Source organism: Apiospora marii (assembly GCF_038362585.1).
Source record: "Apiospora marii strain CBS 49790 chromosome Unknown utg000001l_segment0_segment0, whole genome shotgun sequence".
Classification (NCBI taxonomy): Eukaryota; Fungi; Ascomycota; class Sordariomycetes; order Amphisphaeriales; family Apiosporaceae; genus Apiospora; species Apiospora marii.
The window spans coordinates 4,753,470-4,774,143 of NW_027117372.1; the positions used below are offsets into that span (position 1 = coordinate 4,753,470).

At 53.5% G+C, this 20,674-nt stretch overlaps 4 protein-coding genes across 4 annotated transcripts; 2 read left to right on the forward strand and 2 right to left on the reverse strand.

Moving 5' to 3' along the window:
* Window positions 1-672: 672 nt before the first annotated feature.
* PG985_001559 (uncharacterized protein) lies at window positions 673-2,491 on the reverse strand (the record flags this gene model as incomplete). Its single annotated transcript, XM_066821328.1, has 3 exons — window positions 673-1,661; window positions 1,896-2,166; window positions 2,225-2,491. 3 exons carry the CDS (start codon window positions 2,489-2,491, stop codon window positions 673-675), a joined length of 1,527 nt encoding a protein of 508 aa, XP_066692207.1.
* A 2,200-nt stretch (window positions 2,492-4,691) lies between these two features.
* PG985_001560 (uncharacterized protein) lies at window positions 4,692-9,582 on the forward strand (the record flags this gene model as incomplete). The annotated part of the gene is made up of 5 exons (XM_066821329.1): window positions 4,692-7,757; window positions 7,820-7,934; window positions 7,993-8,140; window positions 9,094-9,288; window positions 9,504-9,582. 5 exons carry the CDS (start codon window positions 4,692-4,694, stop codon window positions 9,580-9,582), a joined length of 3,603 nt encoding a protein of 1,200 aa, XP_066692208.1.
* A 1,421-nt stretch (window positions 9,583-11,003) lies between these two features.
* PG985_001561 (60S ribosomal protein uL14) lies at window positions 11,004-12,425 on the reverse strand (the record flags this gene model as incomplete). Its single annotated transcript, XM_066821330.1, has 4 exons — window positions 11,004-11,036; window positions 11,100-11,446; window positions 12,037-12,062; window positions 12,412-12,425. 4 exons carry the CDS (start codon window positions 12,423-12,425, stop codon window positions 11,004-11,006), a joined length of 420 nt encoding a protein of 139 aa, XP_066692209.1.
* A 6,883-nt stretch (window positions 12,426-19,308) lies between these two features.
* On the forward strand, window positions 19,309-20,559 carry PG985_001562 (uncharacterized protein; the record flags this gene model as incomplete). The annotated part of the gene is made up of 1 exon (XM_066821331.1): window positions 19,309-20,559. The coding sequence occupies one exon, from the start codon at window positions 19,309-19,311 to the stop codon at window positions 20,557-20,559; it is 1,251 nt and encodes a 416-aa protein (XP_066692210.1).
* Window positions 20,560-20,674: the final 115 nt, after the last annotated feature.

The following is a 20,674-nucleotide window of genomic DNA, read 5'->3' on the forward strand; positions in this document are numbered from 1 at the left end:
TGCTGCGATTATGAGTGTCGAGCTTATAGAACCCCATGGGCCAGCTGGCGATACAAGCGCAAGAAGATGTGTAGGATGGGGACGAGAAACTCGTCATGTTGTGATGAGGCAAATGGCCAACCAGCCTCGATATTGACATTGCAATTGTAGTGGTTCTGGTAATTGAATGAACAAACATACCGCCATCGTTGATCGCCATCGTCGATAAGTTCGAAAACATACTGTAGGCATACCCCAGCATCCGAAGCTGAGACGAAAAAGACTGATGCAAGCAGGTAGCCGATCAGGACGTTTGCGGTGTAGCAATCACTTAAGAAATCACAGGAAAGGGATAGGAAGGTTTGGCCACATTGGTACAAGAGTAGTTCACAATATTTGCTGCCAATTTGATCCAGCCATTCCGACCGAGCACAAAAAACAGACAGGATCCTGGGAGTGGACGACGATATCATGCAGGGGTAAATCAGATTTGAAAACAACCGTATCCTGCGTTGCTCGTGTGTGTATTCGGTGTTGTTGTTATCTGTAAACATTGGCACATTGCCATTGCTGCTGAACGAAAACGAACATAAATCATACCAGGGAGGGGGTTCAACCATAACAACTCCCGACACTCCGAAAACAGAAAACCATACAAAAGGAGGGTACGAACGAGAGATATCAAGACCGATCTCAGATCAACCCAGCCCGCGCCGCCTCGCCCCCGCCATCCTCAACCACATCCTCCATCCTCTGCTTGCCCTTGCCGAGGCCGCCATCGCCGACGCCCATGCGCCGGGCCACGTACCGCTGAGCAACAATACCCACACTCAAGCTGAGGGCCTCCTCTACCCACTCGGCCACCCACTCGCGTGGGTCAACACCACCACTCTCGACAATCTCCCGGATCTCGTCGGGCACGTTCATCAGCTCCTGCTGCTGGGCCTGGGCCGCCTCGGACTCGCCGCTGGCCGGCGTGAGCGGGCTGGCCGCGTCGAGCCAGCGGATCCACTTAGCTGGCACGTTCTGGCTGACGGTGCTGTACGTGATCTCGTGCACGGGGTCGAAGACGTAGACGGCGAAGCAGATCTGCGCGTCGCTCGGCTCGTCGGCCACGGGGCTCTCCGCCTTCTCCTTCTCGCCCGCCGCGCTGCCGGTGAAGAGGGCCTCGTCGGCCTCGACCGTGATGGCCTGCACGGCCAGGAAGATGTCGCTGGTGCGGACGGGGTTGTGCTCGTCGACCGGCTCGAGCGCGCGCTTCTGGGCCTCGACGACCCCGCCGTCGGCGGCGAAGTAGTCGTGCGCGTAGCTCTCGGCCGACACGCGGCAGAGCTTCGTGCCCTCGACCAGGCCCTTGATGGTGCCGAGGTCGCGGGGGATGTTGACCTGGCGCCACCAGGGCCCGTCGCGCCAGCCGGCAGACGAGGCCGAGCCGCGGTAGTGGGCGTCCGAGGGGCGCCGGGCCGTGCTTTCGTGGCCGCGTTGCACAACCAATAGGTCACCACCTTCGACCTGAGACATTACACGGCTGAAGACGCCGTAGACCAATGGGTCCAGCGAGGGGTAGCCCACAAGGTCGTGTGTAATGTGAATCAGAAGGCGCTCGTGCGACGAAATGGGCGGCGCCAAAGTTTGCAGGATGTTGGTAAAAGTGGGCAGAGCTCGGTGTCGCAACTCGTCACCTAGATTCACAAGAAGAGGTCTGGTTAGTCTCGGGTCGTACCAGCAGGGCGAAGAGGGATAGTGACCAAAATTTCAAGCCCGGCAAGAGTATATGAGGTATGTGTTGTAGGTGGAACGGCGATCAAGAGTGATAGCGATACGAGTCGCAAGCGCAAGGTAGAAAGAAGCAACAGCAATTGCACTTGCTCAATACCGGTACTTGGGCAAGAAAGTAGATATGCAGGAAAACTTACCATAGCCTCGAATAACATCAACATTGCCACGGACGGACTCCAGGTACTTCTTCGCATCCTCGTTGTGTTGGATGTCCTTGTAGACGACTTCGGCCTGTTTTATAGCGGCCGAGGCAGTAGCAGTGGCAGTCGCAAAGATGCCTCCCCACCATCCGCCGCCAGCAGCGGGAGCAGTCTGCTCGACGGTGCCTTTCTTCTCGGCATCCTGGAGGTCGGAGCTCGTGGCGCTCGGAGTGAAGGTCGCATGCAGCGAGCGCGCGCTGTCGACCGACTTGCGGGGTAGGTTTGCTGCGGCGGCGGCGGCGGGTTTGTTGCTGTTGTCCTCGGACTGGCGGCCAGGGGGGAGGGGTCTGGGTGCTCGTTCGCTTGGAGCCGCCCGATTCCTTGAGGCGCGGCGTGTGTGGTCGGGCGGGCTGGTCGCCCAGCTGGCTCTCCAAGTCGGCCAGGATGTCTTTGTCCTTCTTTTCTTGGTCGGCTCGGACCTTGGAGGCGGCGGTCTTAGGCTTGGGGTGGTTCTTCTTGGGGGCGGCGTCGTCTCCGAGCGAGGAGAAGAGCTCGTCCAGCTCGTTGTCGGTCTTGGTCTTCTTGGACGCCATGGCGAACTACCAGAAAGGTGGTGCGTCTATGGGGTGTGCGCTCTGTATGATTCGAGATGGTCAGCTAGCTGCCGGTGATTTCAGCTGCGTTGGCACGGTGGTTCGACGACTCCACCAGACGAATTGCAATTCGTTGGTGGGAGAGGGGCTTCGAAGTATAGCCTAGTCGCAATGGTATAGAGGGCGAAGAATCCGAGATGCAAACAGGTCACGAGAGCGGGAATGCTGGGTTTCGCAAGCTTCGGGGCAACTTCTAACGAAGAAGCTGGAGGGGGGGGGGCTTCGAGCTACACACCTCTTGATCAAGGGGATCTGGCTAGACCAGCATTGACAATGGACAGGCACTCGATAGTAGAAACTGTTGTTGAGATACAGACGGAAGCACGTAACGGACTGCTGCGATGTTGACTTAAGGTAATAGTGGCATTCGCCTAGGTGGTCGAAGTGAAGCTTCTATGTCTTGACGTCCGTTCGATCGTCACAAGTTCCACGGAGAGCTACGTATGCGCCCTGTCCCAAATCCCATGCATGCAACCCGCAAGGGGAAATGGGGGGCTCACCAGCAGGCCCCATAAACGGAATGGTCGAGGGTTTTGGCGGTTTGATTGGAGGAGAGGGCTTGCCAGATGGCTCGCTAAGCCTCTTCCGTCCTGGCCTGGGCATGCTGGCTCGCTGGAACCTCGACTGGAACCCCCCAAGACGGGGTTCCACTCGGAACCGTCAGCGCTGACTGGCTGGACAGGGCCCTCGCTGCGAGAAAAACTTGGGGCGTGTGGCTGGTGGAGTGTGCCACTCCCTGCTTGCTGTGCTGGAACCTCCAAAAATTGACCCTGGCTGGTGCTTGGTGCTTGATTGAATAGATTGATTGTGAGATGAATAAGAAGCAGGAGAGCATGACGCCGTTCGCATACAATAGCAACATCGCTAACCCGCTTCATATTGTTGCTGCGGTTGTACAAACGGCATTTCTGGTCAATCCGACTTTTTGGCCCAAGTCCATCAGCTTATTTCATCACATACGTCTTATTGAATCTTGAGGGGAGCATCTCGTTGCCAGACTGACTTGCCCCCAAACTCGACCGAAGGGCTACTTCTTCTCTCGTCTACATCATTCAGCCAACCGCTCACTCACTCGGCAACCACCACTCCCCTGCTGTTTCGAGCCTCTTCTCTATATAGAGCAGAGCCAGAATCTCCAGAGCCTAGTTGACGACTTGGCCGGCGCCCGTTGCGAGCGTACCCATGCCGATCCCTTTCTGATGTAAGGTACGTCGGTATGCGTGTTAAACCGCATAACAATACCATGTCACGAGACCTAACTCTTCAACATAGCCGCCGGAAAACGCAGATCGGCTCACGCATATCACGCCTTGTTCTTCCATCTACTGTAAGTGGTGATCCAATTCATATCCTCACGTTCCGGCCATTGCAATGTTTCCGGTTGATCCCGTTTCATCCTGCCTCTTTCAAACCCTTCGCCCAAGCAGCAACATACACCACGTCAGCCTTCCCTATCCGGCCATTACACAAGCGCCTTGAATGCTTTTCTACACACAAATCCACCGACTTACACTGTTGCGCGCGCGCTCAATATTTGTCATTTTCTACTCTGTTCTATAGGCTGCGGCCTCACATTCTTGCATCCTCCCATCTAATACCGACCAGCCAGGAGTTGTTTTGGCACGTTCATCCGAGCGGCTTGTACTAACCTGTCATCTTTGCTCTTACAGACAAGTTGCCCGCGGCACGCATTTTTCACCTGCCTTGCGCGAGCGCATCAGCAAACCCTCAAATCCTTATTGTTCTCTATTTCACCGTTTCTCTTTTACCCGCCTCGTTGGTTCGGCCTCCATACCTCGAGGTCCGACGCCTTTCTGGTTTTCCCTGACGTCCTGCCAATCCCCTAGTTGGCTCAAATTTGGGGGTGTACCCACTTACATAATAATCTCCGACCCTCTCTCTGACTTGTAACCTTCTTTGTGGTCGACTTGCAGCCTCTTGAACGGGGTTACAATACGTGCCCAACAACAGCGTCAATTGTTGCATTTTTCTCATGGATTCGCCAAACAGTCAGCGTGCAAGAGCTCGCTTTTCGGGCCGCAAGCGTCACACTTTTCCTGCTTCCTCTTCACACCGTCGCTCAGAGTCTTCAGAAAACCTTGCCACTGAGACCCCGGCAGCACCAGCAGCAGCCGCAGCCATGGCCCCGTCATCATCCTTCACTTTTGAGACGCCCAGCCCGTCCAACGCCAGAGGTACTCGCACCCGGCCCAGAAATCTGGACCCCGTCGCGGCCTCTCCTGACGATGCTGGGAGCAAGGGCGGGCGCTCTCTTCGCAAGAGAACCCGTATAGACTACTCATTTGACCGAGTGGATGAACCTGAAGAGTCCACCGCGTCAAAAGCTGCGCCGTCTACTACGCGCTCAGTGAAGAAGCGCAAGACTGATTTCGCTCTTCCCGGTGGTGAGGTGTTTGATGATGAGCCCGAACCCCGTGCAAAGCGCCGGGCGTCGGAGCAGCCTGCCAAGTCCGCGTCCAGGCGTGCTCAGCCGCGGAAATCGACGCTGGACCCTCAACCATTCGTCGCAGAACAGCTCGAGGAGGATGTGCCCGTCCAAGACACTATTGAGGTCGGAGGCCACCACAGTGAGGTGTCGGACGAATCGTTCCACCAGCGAACCAATTCGGGCTCTTCTCACACTGGGTCTGCGGGGCCGCTAGCTCACATGGCTCAAGACGAGGATGACGCCCAACACAACAAGTCAGAAGATGCGCCAGTATCCAACGCCAATGGCACAGTCATCTTTCCGGATGCCACGACGGAGACCAAGATGGAGATTGCGCCTGATACTACGTCGCAGACTGCAGAATCACATCCACCCAAGGTCGAGGTTCAAGAGCCTCCTGACGTCCAGATGCCAGAACCTGTGAGCTCGGAAGCCATGTCTGAGGCGAAGCCGGAGCCAGAAGTAAAGGCTCAATCGATACCGGAGGAGAAGCCTGCGGAGGAATCTGCGGAGGTGCCTGCGGAAGCGCCCATGGAGAAGGCTGAGGAGGTGCATCATGACACCACTGAGACGGCTGACGAACCCGAGGAGAAGACTGAGGAGCGTCGTGAAGAAACGTCTGTGGAGATGTCTGAAGAGAAACCTACAGTGTCACCTGCAGAGACGCCTGTCAAGCAGCTTGCCGAGACGCTTCCTGAGATACCTGCTGAGATGCCTACTGGAGAGCTTACCGAGAAGTTCATCGAAAAGTCTACTGATGAGGACACCGAGAAGCCTACTGAAGATTACATCGAGAAACCTGCCGAGGAGCCTACCGAGGAGCCTACCGATGAGCCTTCTGAAAAGCCTACTGAAGAGCCTGCTGAGGAGCCTATTGAGGAGCCTCTTGAGGAGACTGTCAAGGATACTCTTGAGGAACCTGTTGAGGACCCTGCCGAGGAACCTGCTGAGGAACCTTCTGAGGATCCTGATGAGAAGCCTGAGCAGCAGTCGGCGGTGCAACTCGAGGATACGGCAGACGTAGAGCCAAAGGAAACGCCGGAAGAGCATCCCGAAGAGGATGTCAAGGTGGTGTCGGAAGAGAACCCCGTTCAGAAAAGCGAAGAACAGCCGGAAGAGACACCAATCTCCAATCGACACGAAAAGCAGATCAAGGCGGAATTGAGGACTTTACTGGTCAAGGAACAACCTCCAGCTAAATCTACAGTCGAAAAAGAAGAGAACACCGGCCCATACGCCTACCTGACGCCTTATATTGAAGGCTCCAAGGTCATGTACCCTGCAATTGCCGAGGAAGAGGTGGCAGAACCGGAGGTTACACATGAAGCACCGGAGGATCTGGAAGTCATCGATGAAGTTGGCAATGAAGATACGCCAGCTGGTACTCCTGCCGCAACAGCCAACAACTCGCCCGGACCCGAAGCTGAGGTTCTGCCAGCCCAGCCTCCTGCCAAGAAGCAATACCAGTTCAAGCAACCACGACCAGCATCGGATCTCACGAGTCTCTTTGACGATGTCGATTCACTGAACGAGGCGGATCTGTACGAGCGTCTTGCAGCCGTCAATAACGTTCTTGTGGCTTGGCAGGAAGAGTGGGTCCGTCTCCGGAAGATCGTCGATGACGAAGACAATGCTGTCAGGTACCAAGCAGAAGAGGCAGCCTTCCTGCAGCGTGAGAAGATGGCATTAAGCAAGGATCCTGATGCAAATCCTGTTCGCAAAGACTTCCAGGTCAAGGGCATTCGCGCACCCAAGGAGGACTCCATGGTCCTGTATGCTCGACAACAAGACCGAGTCATGGCATCTGCATATCTCTTCGAGTACGACGACCGGGACTCCAAGATTGGCATGCAGGACCCATTAGCTCAGAGACGTGGTGTCGGAAAGGCCAGGCTACGAGATAGGCCCAAACAGACGGCCAAGGCTGCTGAGATTGACGACGTCAACCCCAACGTGGTGCATGGCAAGCGGACTAGGAAACCCACCAACTTGTTTGGTGACGTAGAAGCTACTAGCAGGAGCTCGACGCCTGTCCCAACGCAACCACCGCCTAAGCGACGCCGGGGACGTCAGAATGGCGAAGAGAATGGCGATTCACACCTCTCTTTCAGTTCGCAACCAGAACCTCCTGTCGAGGAAACGCCAAAGAAGCGTGGCCGCGGTGGACGGGCCAAGAAGAACAATGCGCCCACGTCGGTGCCCGAAGACCCCTCCACAGAGAACGAGGGTCAAGCGGAACCCGACGAGGTTGAAGAGAGGCCAAGCCGGAAGCGGAGGCGGAAGATGTTCCACGATGAGGATTACACCGCCAACGATAGCCACGACCACGAGGTTATCACGAACCGGTCTGCCCGTGCCCGACGCAATTCACGACTTGCGGAAGTGCCGACCGGGTCTTTTTACAGCACCACATCCATACCTTCGACGCAAGGTCCCGACGAGTCCCGCCCGAACACGTCTTCGTCTACAGCTACTGCTTCGACTACCGTGTCTGCGTACGGCCTTCGGGAGAAGCGTCAGAAGAAGTTCTCCCTTGACGAGGACGATGGCGATTTTGAGGATAACGAGGATCAACGCAAGCCCAAGCGCACCTGTCGGGTATCCAAGAAGGCACAAGCCAATGACTTCGCCGATGCCGCCAACCACCGCCCTGAGCCAGCTCCGGAACCGACGCCTGAGCCAGCCGCCGCGGCTCCCAAGATGACCAAGATCAAGATCAAGAACTTCAACGGCAACACTGGGAGCTTCACGTCGGCTGTTCCTCCCCGACCAGCCATCCGACCAGTGTGCCTGTGAGCAATGGGCCTGGACCGGTACAGCTTAGCAACGCCCACGGTCCTCCCAACGGTAACGGTGCTCCCGCGCATGGCTCCGAAGCGCCTAAGGACTACGGCTCAATGACAAAGTCGGAGAAGATGTCTGCATCTATGAAAGGTATGGTCTCTTATTTTCTCTGTATATTCGTAGGTCTTCAAACTGACATATGATATAGCACGTTGGGCCTCTGGTTCCATGTCACCTGCGGTGGCGAAGCGCCGAGCGACACTTGCTGCGAAGAAGGCAGCAGCGAAGACACCCATTCCGGAGTTCCACCCCGGTGCGGTTTTCCAACAGCATAGGGCCACCCATCCCCACCCCCAGTAATTGGCATACCGCTCACTGCTGCCTGGGCTTGGCTGTGGCGCCGGCACCAAGTCAGTGCCGAGCATGACGGCTTATATGAGGAGAGATGCGAGACGGCCGCGTCTCTTGCGTTGACTTTTTAGCACATACGTGATACTTATCTTGAAATTGTAACAACCACCATAGCAAACCCCCCGGGTTGGGGTTTGCTGAGACGGATTGACATTGGGGGAAGCGAGCAGGCGGAACAGCGGACATATTGCATAAAGGTGCCGACCGCCTTACACATCTGGGCAGCATTTGGAATTCACACATTGGACTCAACCTACAGCGAAGGAATTATTACATGACCAGGTTATGGAAAAAACTAGTATTAGAGTTACTTGTAATAATAAGCGAGAATCGGAATTTCTTGATGAACTTGAACTTCAATGCCGTCTTGTTGTGCTGTTTTCTCGGCGTCACCGCGATTTAGCTTCGTACCGCGTTTTATCGAAATAGCAAATGTGCGCCCACGCGTTGGGCGCATGGGAGTGAACGCGTCGCAATACACTCTACGCCACGCCCGTAATCGTGATTGAATTGGATTAATCCCATTGCCGCGAAATACAGTTGATTATTGAATATCTCGGGGTGCTGGCATTGGGGGCGTTGTGTCACCGCCCCCTCCAACGACGAAGCTTAGGTAGGTAGCGCAACGGAATAACCGCTGGAAAACCAACGGACCTGCTACTGGCCGACGGCCAGCTACTTAAACCTAGAACCTTGTGGTATTTGGCGCTTCTGGCTGCTTTTGCCGTCCTCGAGAAGTAGGGGATATATACATGTAGCCTCCTCTTACCAGACTAGCGAGCCTACCGCCTCCAGTTCACCATGATGCCGGTCTTCCAACAACATTGACATCAAGATAGATCAACGACGATAATGATCGAAAGAACGAATATCATGGCCTGCTTACCGGTACCAACAGGGTCATGGAGCCTGCTGCTCGTAAGAACCAGGAGAACCACGGCTCCGACGATCAGGTGCCCAATAGCGAGCTTTCGGATACCGGTAGTGACGGGTCTTCGTGCCAGTCTATCTTACCTACTCGCAAGCGCAAAGCCCCGGCATCGTCGCAGGACCTTTATTTGCCAGCGCTGTGCCAGATCAATCCTCAGCCATGGTAAGTATTCGAGATATGAAGTTGCTAATGTCAGGAACACGCCACAGACGCCACTGCCACTGGATTCTACCACGAAAAATAGCCAGACGGTGTAATCATGCGTGAAATCTATTCCTCATAACGATTCAACTCTACTACATACGTATAAAGAACCTATGCGCACCCCTGTACTAAATCAGTCATCATTCAAGAGTTCCTGCGCCGTCAATTGACAGGTGCGTCGTTGGAAGTCGTATTCTTATCCAACCAATTCCCGGACACGATATACAGTATCCCGACTGGATTGAGGACTAGCCAACAGTATGCAGGATCCCCTTCCAAGAGAAAATGCCTAAGAAACGAATTGCATACATGATAGGAGGCATCCGACTCAACCATCTTGTGGCTACCGATATACCGATACCGCATCGTATCTAGAATGGGCAGTAAGTACCCGAGGCATGCTGACTTGGAGAATACATGCATTTCGACTAGCATTGAAGCATCTCATCACATCCAATCCACTGAACTTCCAATCTTACTAGCTTAGACACATTGCATGATCTTAATGCCAATTATCGCCAGCATCTCAAGGCCCAGCGATCACAGCCAAGCCGGAGAGCCAAGAGCCCATGCGCTTCTTAGCAGTCACGCCTCATCTACTCAGTGCATATAGTCTACCCCAGACATGATTGCACTGATCAATTCTTGCTGGACCCTGCTGGAAATATCCAGAGTAACCAACACCTCAGTCAGTTCGTCGAGGTGGTTGACGAACCGTCCAAACCCGGCGCATCTAATGGCGATCGTTTCTTCCTTGATTTTGGTATCACGACAATCTATCTACCTACCTTGCAAAAGTCATAGAAGGGAGGCAAGAAGGCCCAGTCGCTGATTTCAATTGCGCAAAGCGCGTCACCAGCGCCTGGCACAAATTACCACTTATATGCTAGCAATGCCAATTGAACCGAGCCCGCCTGTATCGTAAACCCCTTCATCCTACCCATGTAACACACTAAGAGATACGGCAGCACTAAGACGACCTTGCAACTCTACCGTCTGTCTGCTTCTGAGACCTGCCCATTGTTGGTCGACGACAAGAGTAAGTCGGTGGGTTTTGGGTTGGATATAGCAGGGGAAGGGGGATTCTATAAATCAAGTCGAGTATGGTGTATGGTGGGGTATTCTGGCATTCTGCATCATCCCCGGAACAGCATTCTCAGAAGAGACTGATGGCAAAAGGCTTGCCACACGTGCGTGGATTCGAGAGGCCTGGTAATCAAAGCCATTGACATCTACTCCATCGGCATTTCCAGTGGTGGTGTTCAGTGTTCAGTGTTTTGGATCTGGACATCATGATCTTGGAAGATAGTGGGTCTACATTGAGCAAGCATCCGGCGCAGATATCAAGTTGCAACATTTCCAGCAGCGCAAAGAAAGAGGAACAGAAGATGGGTCAAATAAGTCATCAATCGGAACTGAATCTTTTTTTCTTATTAGATTCAGGATGGCATGTATGGTATGATGTGTCTTTCCTTTACGCCATGAGCCCAAATGCAAAGCCTGCCAGATCATCACTTTTAAACCCTCCCTGCCCTTCATCTGCACAACTGGAGAGAAGCGGCTGGCCCATCTCGTTAAGATGGCGGTGACTCGGGTTTCCCAATTCGTATGACATGAAGGTTTGTTCCCCAACGCTTGTCCGCAAATGCTACGTTTCTGTAACTGATTTTTCTTTACATGACGACACCGGAGTTGCTGGCAATACGCTGTCATTGTCGTGTTAGTAAAGGCGGTTCAGATCTTCGGGGACAGAACGAGGTGCAACTTACGGGCCACAGCTCAGCAGCCTCCTTACCAACGGGTCCGGTGATGGCGGAACCCTTCATCTCACCCTTGGGGTTGACGATGACACCAGCGTTGTCCTCGAAGTACAGGAAAACACCGTCGAATCGCTTCCAGGGCTTGGACTGGCGGACGATAACGGCGGGGTGGACCTTCTTGCGGAGCTCAGGCTTTCCCTTCTTGACGGTGGCCATGACCATGTCACCGACACCACCGGCGGGCAGGCGGTTCAGGCGGGCACCGATACCCTTGACTGAGATGATGTACAGGTTGCGGGCACCGGAGTTGTCGGCGCAGTTCATGATGGCACCGACGGGAAGACCGAGGGTCATCTCTGTACGTAAATCAGGTTAGTAAGGATAAGTGGATCAGTGCATCATCCTTGAGGTTTCAAGGGTCCTGGTGAATCTGCTGCTGCTCTGCTGCTCCGTGCCGAGATAAATGCCCGTGCGGTTGACGTTCGGCGGTGGGTCGAGAAGTTCTTCGAGAACCCAGAAACCTGGTCGCTGGTACCTCTCGAGGCGAATCGCAACATCGGCACTAGTGCCAAGAATTCAACATTGTGGTGCACCATATGGTAACTTGCGACAAGAAATGACATGGTGTACTCTGTGGGGGAGCAACCATTATTCAAATCACTGCCGCAGCGGTTGACAGGTTCTCGGCACCGAGGTCTCGCAAGGTCATCGTAGAACACGTCCAGGTGTTTTCCGTGCTTGTATTTCGTGGTGTATGGGCGAGCATTCATCAACAGTATCCCGACATGGGACCGGGCGCTGGCAAACCGAATTCGTATTTCGACTCATGGCGGATAATAAACGGCGTTCGGAACGTAATCTCCCAGCAGAGAGGGCGTAGCAGGGACAGCAGATTCACAGTACCTCCTCAAACACTACCAAGGATAACAGGATGAGGGAGACGAACTAAGCTTGCCACCAGGGGCACCACGGCTAAAGAAACATTGTTAGCTTGTCTGTTTCTTTGCGCAAAATTCGTCGGAAGTCCTGTGCGAAGTGTCGAGTCCAATTCGAAGCATCAATTGTCGCAGCCACAGCCTGTCGGGATGCTGCAAAATTTCATCTTGCAAAGCATGTGTCGTTCAGCGCTCAGCCATTTCGTTCATGGCCCCGTCCAGGAATGTTGACTGTCGAGTGTGTCGTTGTCGTGATCGCATTCCTTGCCGACGAAACCCCACCATTTCCCACATCTTCAAAAAATTCCTCCCTCGGTTGATGCTCTTCGATTTGGACAGAACGCTTCGCACGGGACGGGCAGTCGAACGGAAAAAGCAGGACTTACGAGAGCTTGGCCATTGCTGCGGGTTAATATGCGACTCGGTACTAAGTGGTGGTGTCGGTCGTGTCGTGAATTGGACAATCGGTCGGAGATGGAAAATTGTCACGATGTTGGGGAATTTCGGGACTAGAGTGAGGGCAGCTTGTCCGCTGTAATTTTTGTCTTTTCGGCCTTGGGGTGTGTGGAATGCGCAACCCTACTAACGCAAATTCGAGCGGCGCACGTGCGATAAGATCGGATAAGATAAGAGCTGTCTGGGCCACACAGCTGGCGCTGTCAACCGGCAGGTGCCCCAATGCGTACCTACCCACAAACTAGTGGGGCTACACTGGGCAACATTCTATTGCAATGCAATTACATACTACATAGGTGTTAGGTATCAGGACGCAGTTCCTAATTCTGCCACATGCGACGATGACAAGAGATAAACGTCGCTTCAATAGAAAGAAGTTGAAGTTGTCAACACTCATGCTGCTAGATCCCGTACATTCCCCCATAGTTTCAGCTACCAGTTGACCTACCTGTTCCAATGCACGCATCTTACATAGATTGTCTCGTTGCCAAGCAAGGGATGAATGACCGCACTTGAATTCACCTCAGCACGAATGGCTCCGGCTTTCTGCCCTGGCCGTTCTTCCACGCCTCTATTGCTTCTCCATTCATATATCCATCCACATAGCAATCCCCAACGAACCTGTACTCGTTATCTTCCCCTTCTGGTCGTAGTATGACAGGCGTGCAGCATCCGAGCGGCACACAAATGATGTCCCTGGCTTCAAGAAATCCGGTCCCCATCCCCATTTTCCCGTCGTCGGTGATGAAGAAGCAGCGTCCCATCATGCGCGATTCGCAACGCTCCTGCAGAATTGTCCTTGCGCTGCGGGTTTCAAGAACTTCCCTGGCTTGCGTGCTGGTGTTCGTCATGCACGATTGCAACTTGACGTCTACGTGGATCGAGGGCAAGCGTTCTGCGATCAGCGTCGCAAACACATGATAGCATACCTCGGTCCAGTGTTCCATCCGGTAGTGGTTCTTAGAATCTTCCCAGACTGCGGCTCGTTGGCCCAGTGATATTGTGCGACAGAATGCATCGTCTTCTTTAGTCAAACTACCTTCGCCCTTGGTGGCGCTTTCGGAAAACCAGGCAAGCATCTTGGAGCGCCAATGGAGGAACGCCATGAGAGAGTCATCTAGACCGCAGTACGTCCCAACCGCGATCCCACGAACGCTGACAGTCCCGAGATGTATCGCCTCCATCCTGAGTTTGGTTCGCTGTCGGGCATCCACAAAATTGAAGATGGCATCCGTGTCGCCTGAAGCCAAGAACTGATATGACCGGCCTAGCCCAGCCATGTGTTGGACGTAGGACCAATCTGGAACCCATGTTGGCAGAACTGTCGAGCTGGCATTGAGAGGAAAGTGGATCGATTCGCAGATGATGTCTAATCGCTTCGTTCTGTGAAGCAGGAAATCCACCACATCCGTGTATACCTGTCGAAGCGAGACACTATAGTCCGGGAAGAGATGCGACTGTACATCCGGCAGAATTCCCATGACTCCGAAGACTTTATCTCTTGGCTGCGAGGTGTGCTTCGTACGGCATATCCTCAGCACGTCGAGAAATAACTCGGCCCCCTTTCCTGCTAGCATATCCATGATATCGATACTGGCAGGACCTCCCGATATCAGAACGTGCGGGTACGACTGACGCGTTCGAGAGGTTTTCTTATTTGACGGGAAGCAGGCTCTCAACTGGGGTTCGTGTCGGTCCAGCATTGCCACTAACTGCAGCAACAACGGCCACCGAACGCTCTTGGCACCGCAACGGACAGTGACCTCCTTTGCATTCAAAATCTCCTGGACCACCCACACCCTACTCCAATAGTCTCTCTCGAAAAGGTGCACTAGGGCGTCAAAGTCGGACTCGTGAGACTCAAGTTGTATCCAAGAGTCTACTTCCTCTTCCGGTACTTGGGAAAGAGCATGAATAGCGTCAACTGCCTCGTTGCTACCATGCGATTCCGGGCCAAGCCAAGCCATGACCGTCTCTGCTTGGCTATAGATTTGCCGCATTAGTTGCACCTGTGACGACTGCTCTGCCTTATCGCTCTGGTTTATGCAGATTGCATCCGCCCAGACCAGCAGCGGATCATCAGGCTTTCGAAGTGCTTCGAGCGCACCGTGCAGGCTTGCCGTTACTTTCATCCAAGAGCCGTTGACCCGTATGTCAATTGTATCGTCAGGGTCGCCCCACGTATACGATATCGCCGTGTAGGGTGGCGGGGCTTCTAGCGATGTGTGAATGATCTCGCACTGGATCATCGACATGTATTCCGGAAGGAGTCGGACTAGTCGGATTTCGTCCCCCTCCAAAGTCTCAAAAATGCCACGGCTGCTGGCCTTTATAAGTAAGTCAACACGCGGAGACACCTCACTTCGAGAGTGAGAGCCATCCAGGCTGAAGCGCGGAATATGTAAACCGTTGTCCCCGTGCCCGATGACCGTCGGCGTTGATGCTTCAATTGGAGCTGGATGAGTTGTATTCAGATCCTCGGTCGTGACGTTTGCTGTTGGCGGACTGCTGCCTGAAGTGTCGACGTCGTATTTGCTTCGAACACTGCTCAGTCTAGGAGTGGGCCCCACGACCACTCTGCGGTTACTCAAGGTCTTTTTTGAATATGGCATCTTCTATAAGCGAGGGATGAGGCCACAGAATGGATGTTGCCTCTCGCCGAGTTCGTAGTAATACTGAGAATCTTCTCTCATTCGAATGCGCTCTGGTTGCTGAGAGTGCAGAGAGGGGTTCGTCCGGTTCAAATTAGGCCAAGTAAAACAGATGCAGAGAGTTGGATAGCTTGGTGTTATTGGTGCAACAAAGCAGGCCTGTCGTGACAGATCACGTGGTTCCCATCGCCGTCACCTTGATTGCGAAATACAGTAATAGATCTGGGTCCGGATTTTGAATGGCCGCACACCAGTATCACGGAGCTGCGATACGTACTTACTGATGCTTTACGTGTGCACGCTCTCCAATTGGATCAAAGAAAATCTCCACTCTTATTACTGGTTCCAGCGCTCAAAGAGATACTGACACATCTTCTTCCCACGCAGGTTCCCTCTCAGGGAAGCTAACACCCCTGTTTATTGATATAGTATTTTCGAGACCGGAGTTCGTATTGCTAGTCTCAAACATCAGCCAGTCGTCATAAGGAGTGGTGAGATCCCAGCTTGGCTATCCTTCTTATCTGTTGATCCTTTTCCAAATTCTCCCTCCATAGGAAAATGACTCCTGAGTGACAATGTCTCCAATATAAGAAGAGAAATTATATGATTCCATCTGCCACTATCAGCCCCCGGGTTGCCTCTACTGCCAAATTCTGCTCATGCCCGTCGACGTCTGTCTTCTGTAGCGGGAAAGTGCTGAGACGGTACTCTTACCAGCAGCCCAGGCTTCCGTCTCGGTTCGGGTACTCTATAATTACGTCGTTAGTATGTTTATCGAGCATGCAGGTAGGAGATGAGAGTATGTTCCTCCCTTGAACTCGCCGCCGACTTCGCCAGTCCAATATTCGCAGTCACCAAACCAGATGTCACCGGTGCCCATTCTGGTGCAGGCTTCGTTCACCTGTGCTAGATGGATGGGGCAGAAGTGCCAGCTCAAGCTCAAACGGTTTCTGACCTCATCGTTTTGCCCTGGAGGCAAAGGAAGGAAAGACACTACTTACTGTTGCGGATAAGCTGAACTGACTACACATGCTCAGATCTCTGCATCTGTATACTAAGGGGAAGCGATCATAAAAACTTACCGGGGTACAGTGACGGTCGTATCCACTGCATAGTCTGCAGCCATCGGTGCAAGCTGACTCCAGGTCGAGCATAGGCTCCTGGATAGGCAACTTGGAATGGTATAAGCTTTAAGAGGGAATGAGCGTGCTCATTGGGATGGGCTTCAATTATGCTTATGAGGGAGGTAGATAAAGGCGAACTATAAAACGTCGATGCCCGAGCGATCCGTGGACGTGTGAGCACTGGGAGGGTACTGATGACTTAAACACTTTTAATCGCAGTGCCAGTGCCTTAGATACCTCATCTAGAATCCCTGAGAACCCATGGGCGACGAGCAAATGCTTCTTTCTTTCTTTCCCTTTTCTATTTGTGTTTCTTCATCCCAGTAATAGGCTGTTGTTATATAGCGCGATATCCCGCGGGAGTCGATGGAGAGGCTGACACTAGAAACGGCAACTCTGAAGGTACTGTAAGCAGTCGGGCTCTCAAAATCTCTCAACGGTGCTGGAGGAGGGGAAAAGACTAGCAAACGCTTGTCGCATTGTGGTTGCTCGTCGTTCACTGTTTATCTTGCGCGCCCATGGTAAGTTGCGGGTCGGGCCACTAAGGTAAAACATTCATAGAGAGCAAGTTACCTTCCAAAAATATTGTACTCGATATAACTCCCGTGAATCGACAAAAGCTTAATGACGGCGTCTGGTGACTGCGGAATCAATCCCCTCTCCGGTCCTTTTCCGGTCGCTGCTGGTGGTTTACCGGCCTGCGTATTAAAGGCTGCCCTCGCTTCCTCCCTCGTAGTCCTCTCCCCCATCCGTCACCCAGCTATTCAGCCACTCAAATCCACCAAGCCCGATCCCACTTTGGAGATTCGCCAGAACGCGCCAGCACAACTCCTCTTTTGACACCATGCAGTTGCGACAAGTCTTCCTTCCGTTGGCGCTTGCCTTGGGTGCTCTTGCCGACTTCAAGGTCTTCTTGGAGCCTACATACAGATACTACAACTCCTTCACGTTTCTGGATGCAAGTCATTGCCGAGACTTCCCGCTTTTCCCCATTTCCTTCTGTACTGAGCTGACGATCGGTTTTGGACGAATTTAGAGTGAGAGCCCCACCTGCGACCAAGTAAACAATGCCACGCTTTGGCCTTGGTGGACGAACGACATAGACAATAATATAGGCGTCCGTCCCTGGGGTGGGCCTTTCACCGGCAACCCCTATGGCTTGGAGCTCCACACCGGAAGCGTCCGTTTTGGTAGGTTTCTGTGTGCCCCATTGAGGCGAGGCGTCTGATGACTGACCCGTCTCGTTTCTTTGCAACTCCCACAGCTATCTGGGAGGCTAGAGACTGGAAGATATACGATATGGAAAACCATGAGCATGGCCAGTGTGAGCCTGCCATCCAGAAGGAAGCCAGGTATTACTGCCCGGATGTGAACCCGGGTTTCCAGGCCGAACTCGTGTTCGACTGCAAGAGCGATTACAGTGCGGCACAGTTGCAGGGGCCGCAGCCGGGGCATTACATGGGGGCGCAGCCGGGGGAATACATGGCGGCACTGTGTCAGGGGCAATAAGGGTACCCATCCGCCGAGCAGCCGCGGGATCCCTTGCACACGCACAGCGACCACAGAGAGTAGGGATGAAGCAGGCAGGGGTGACATTGGGTCAAGGGGGTCGGTCGTCTTGCTTACTGGCCCATCTCTTGTGGCGATAATCTCGTTGCTCTAAACGGTGTTTCAATCCACTTTAACTATTTCCTTCTTACGTAGATCAACTGTTTACTCATCATTGCATATACACCTTCTGTTGTTCCAAGCCTGAGGATGTCACTAGAAAGTTATTGTCCCGCTTTCTCCATGCCCAGGGCACATTCTCAAAGAAGGCACAAATGCCCCTTTTGGAAGCATTTAGTTCGTCGTGGGCCGTTCAGGAACCCCCTCGAACCCACGTGAGGCGCTGTGAATCACCCCCGAGCTCCAAGTGGCCTCGCAGAAAGCCCAAAACCCTGACCTGGACTGATAATGCCTAATAGGGTGATCGCCGAGCATACATGTGCGACAAGTTTGGCTCAAGGCGCGTTTAGCTTAATGGTAAAGCACGTTTCAATCGAGACGCAGAAAGCGGATTCCGGTTCGAGTCCGGCAGCGAGCATGTTACATAGCTCCCCTTTTGTTTTTGTTCTCCGCCTCCTTTCGAGAAGACCCTAAAGCCCCTGTGAAGCGCTTTCATTACAAGACCGACCCAAGAGCCAAGAAGCAGAAAGACCGGAGCCCTCATTTAAACTTATGGCAGGGAATAAGCTGCTTGCCGGGCATACATCTGTGATAGGTTAGGTTGAAGGCTCGTCTAGCGTAATAGCAAAGCACGTTCTCATCAGAGGTGAGTTGAAGAGCGGACCCCGGTTTGAGTCCGGCGGCGAGCGCATTGCAAACTTTCCTTCCTGTGCGTTTCACGTCTCCTGAGTCCCATCCGGATATCTTCCTAACTGTGATTTTGGCAGCTGGCGAGACAGGGTGATGTTAGTGGATATATAAAGTAATCTGTACATACTTCGATACATATTTACATATCGTATGTTAGATCCGGGGTTATATGCCGATACGACGGTGGTTGATCTCGTGGGTGGATTGTGCTGGTTGCCTAAAAGACAGGAGGCTTCAATAACTGCAAGCAATTACGGCCCGATGGCAGACCCATCACAGTGGGTTCCGGCGACCGATTCCACATTTGATTACCTCTCCAATCCGCACATTTCGTTTCCCACGGGCACCACACGCACGCCGGAGAAGCCAGGCAGCAACCATGGCTGGGCTTTCGACAAAACCTCATTTCGACCACTTGCCCGTTGAAGTCTGGCATCTCATCCTGGAAGAGTTCTGCCAGCATTGCCGCGGTGAGCGCATGGGATGTGCGCCTGACGTCTACTTCGACCGCGACGCCGGCCAGCCTGGTGGCCTTTGCGATCATTGCCAATATGGGCTCGCCCACCATTGGTATGGATCTACACCAGCGTGTCCATCCCATGCGTCGAGATATGATCGATATCGCCAAGACAAGAAAGCTATGTGCTCTCTATCTCTTGTCTCTCGGGCCTTGCGTGGTCTGGCCCAGCCCATCATGTACCATCTCTACGTGTCCAACAGCAACTGGCCGCAAGTGTTATGCTTTGCCGGATCTGTCACGAGTGCACCGCTGCTTCTCCGATCCGTGAGATCGATCTTCTGGGGCCGCGCCAGCCACGACCACACAACGTCCCGCCTGCCGTTGCCGGATTCCTTGCATGTGCCTCCCGCCCTGAATCTAGGAGCTTCGTGGCCGAGATTCTACACAAATAGGTTCTATTCGACGGCATATCGTGAACTTTCCAAAACGTCGCTTATCGCCAATTTCCTCACTCTGCTACCTCTTCTTGAAGAAGTTAGCCTACACGAAGAAAGCGACTTTTATGACGATGAAGACTCTGTCCCTTGTTCCCTCCAGCAGCTCGAAAAACTCCCTCTCAAGAGCCTTGAGGTGACAGCCAACGCCGAGGGAAGAAGCAATCGTCTGGTCCCGTCGAGGCTATCGAGGCTGGCCAGGAAGATATTGGAGCTGTCCACCGAATTGCAAACACTCAGGCTACATCTGTTCTTCACCTTGGGACAGCCCAACGGCTATCTCGCACATCCCCAAGTAACGAGAGAAACCCACGCCTTCTCTTATTCCTTGGGCCTCCCCACGCTCTCCCTCCGGCACCTGCAGACCCTCCATGTCACCGAGAGCTGGCTCGGCGCCGACGAAATTCGGTACATACTCGGCGCCTGTGCCCGCCTGCGCGAGTTTGTGTACGAAAAGGCCGAGGTCTACACGGTGGAGCGCGGCTACTATGTTCCAGGAAAGGAACCTCTCCATGCATCCGACGCCGGCGGAGCGCTGGAACGGTTTCGAGAGACCCTCGAATCCCTGCATCTTAATTTTCACATACAAAACAGCAGATCCTTTGCCCTCGAAACGCTGTTTATAATCGATTGTACATACGGCGCCAGTCCCGAGCGCTTCGAGAGAGCCTTGGACGGTCTCGCGGTCGCCAAGGTCACCGGCCAGTTCCCGAACCTCCGGCGCCTGGGCTGCGATATCGCGCGTATAAGTCAGGATCCAAGAGTCCAGGAGCAGCGTCCCGGGTATGTATTTGACGAAGGGGACTCCGTCAGGGCCATGTTTGACGCCGCCGGCGTGCAGGTTGACTACGGTTTGGCGTGGGAGTGCCGAGCTCGGCCAAGCGAATGGGATTCTGAAGACATTGGGGGAGTTGACTATTGTTATCGAGGGGGCGACCCTAACGCCGATGCCTACATGCCTCTGCCGGGGTCGTATGACGATGATCTCTAAGGTGCTGAAAGACAAATATTACGCTCACTCACTTGGGGAGATTCGAGTGGGGGATGTTTCAGTAATTTCAAAGAGAAGTCACCTCATCATCATATCCGCAAAGCACGGTTTCAGA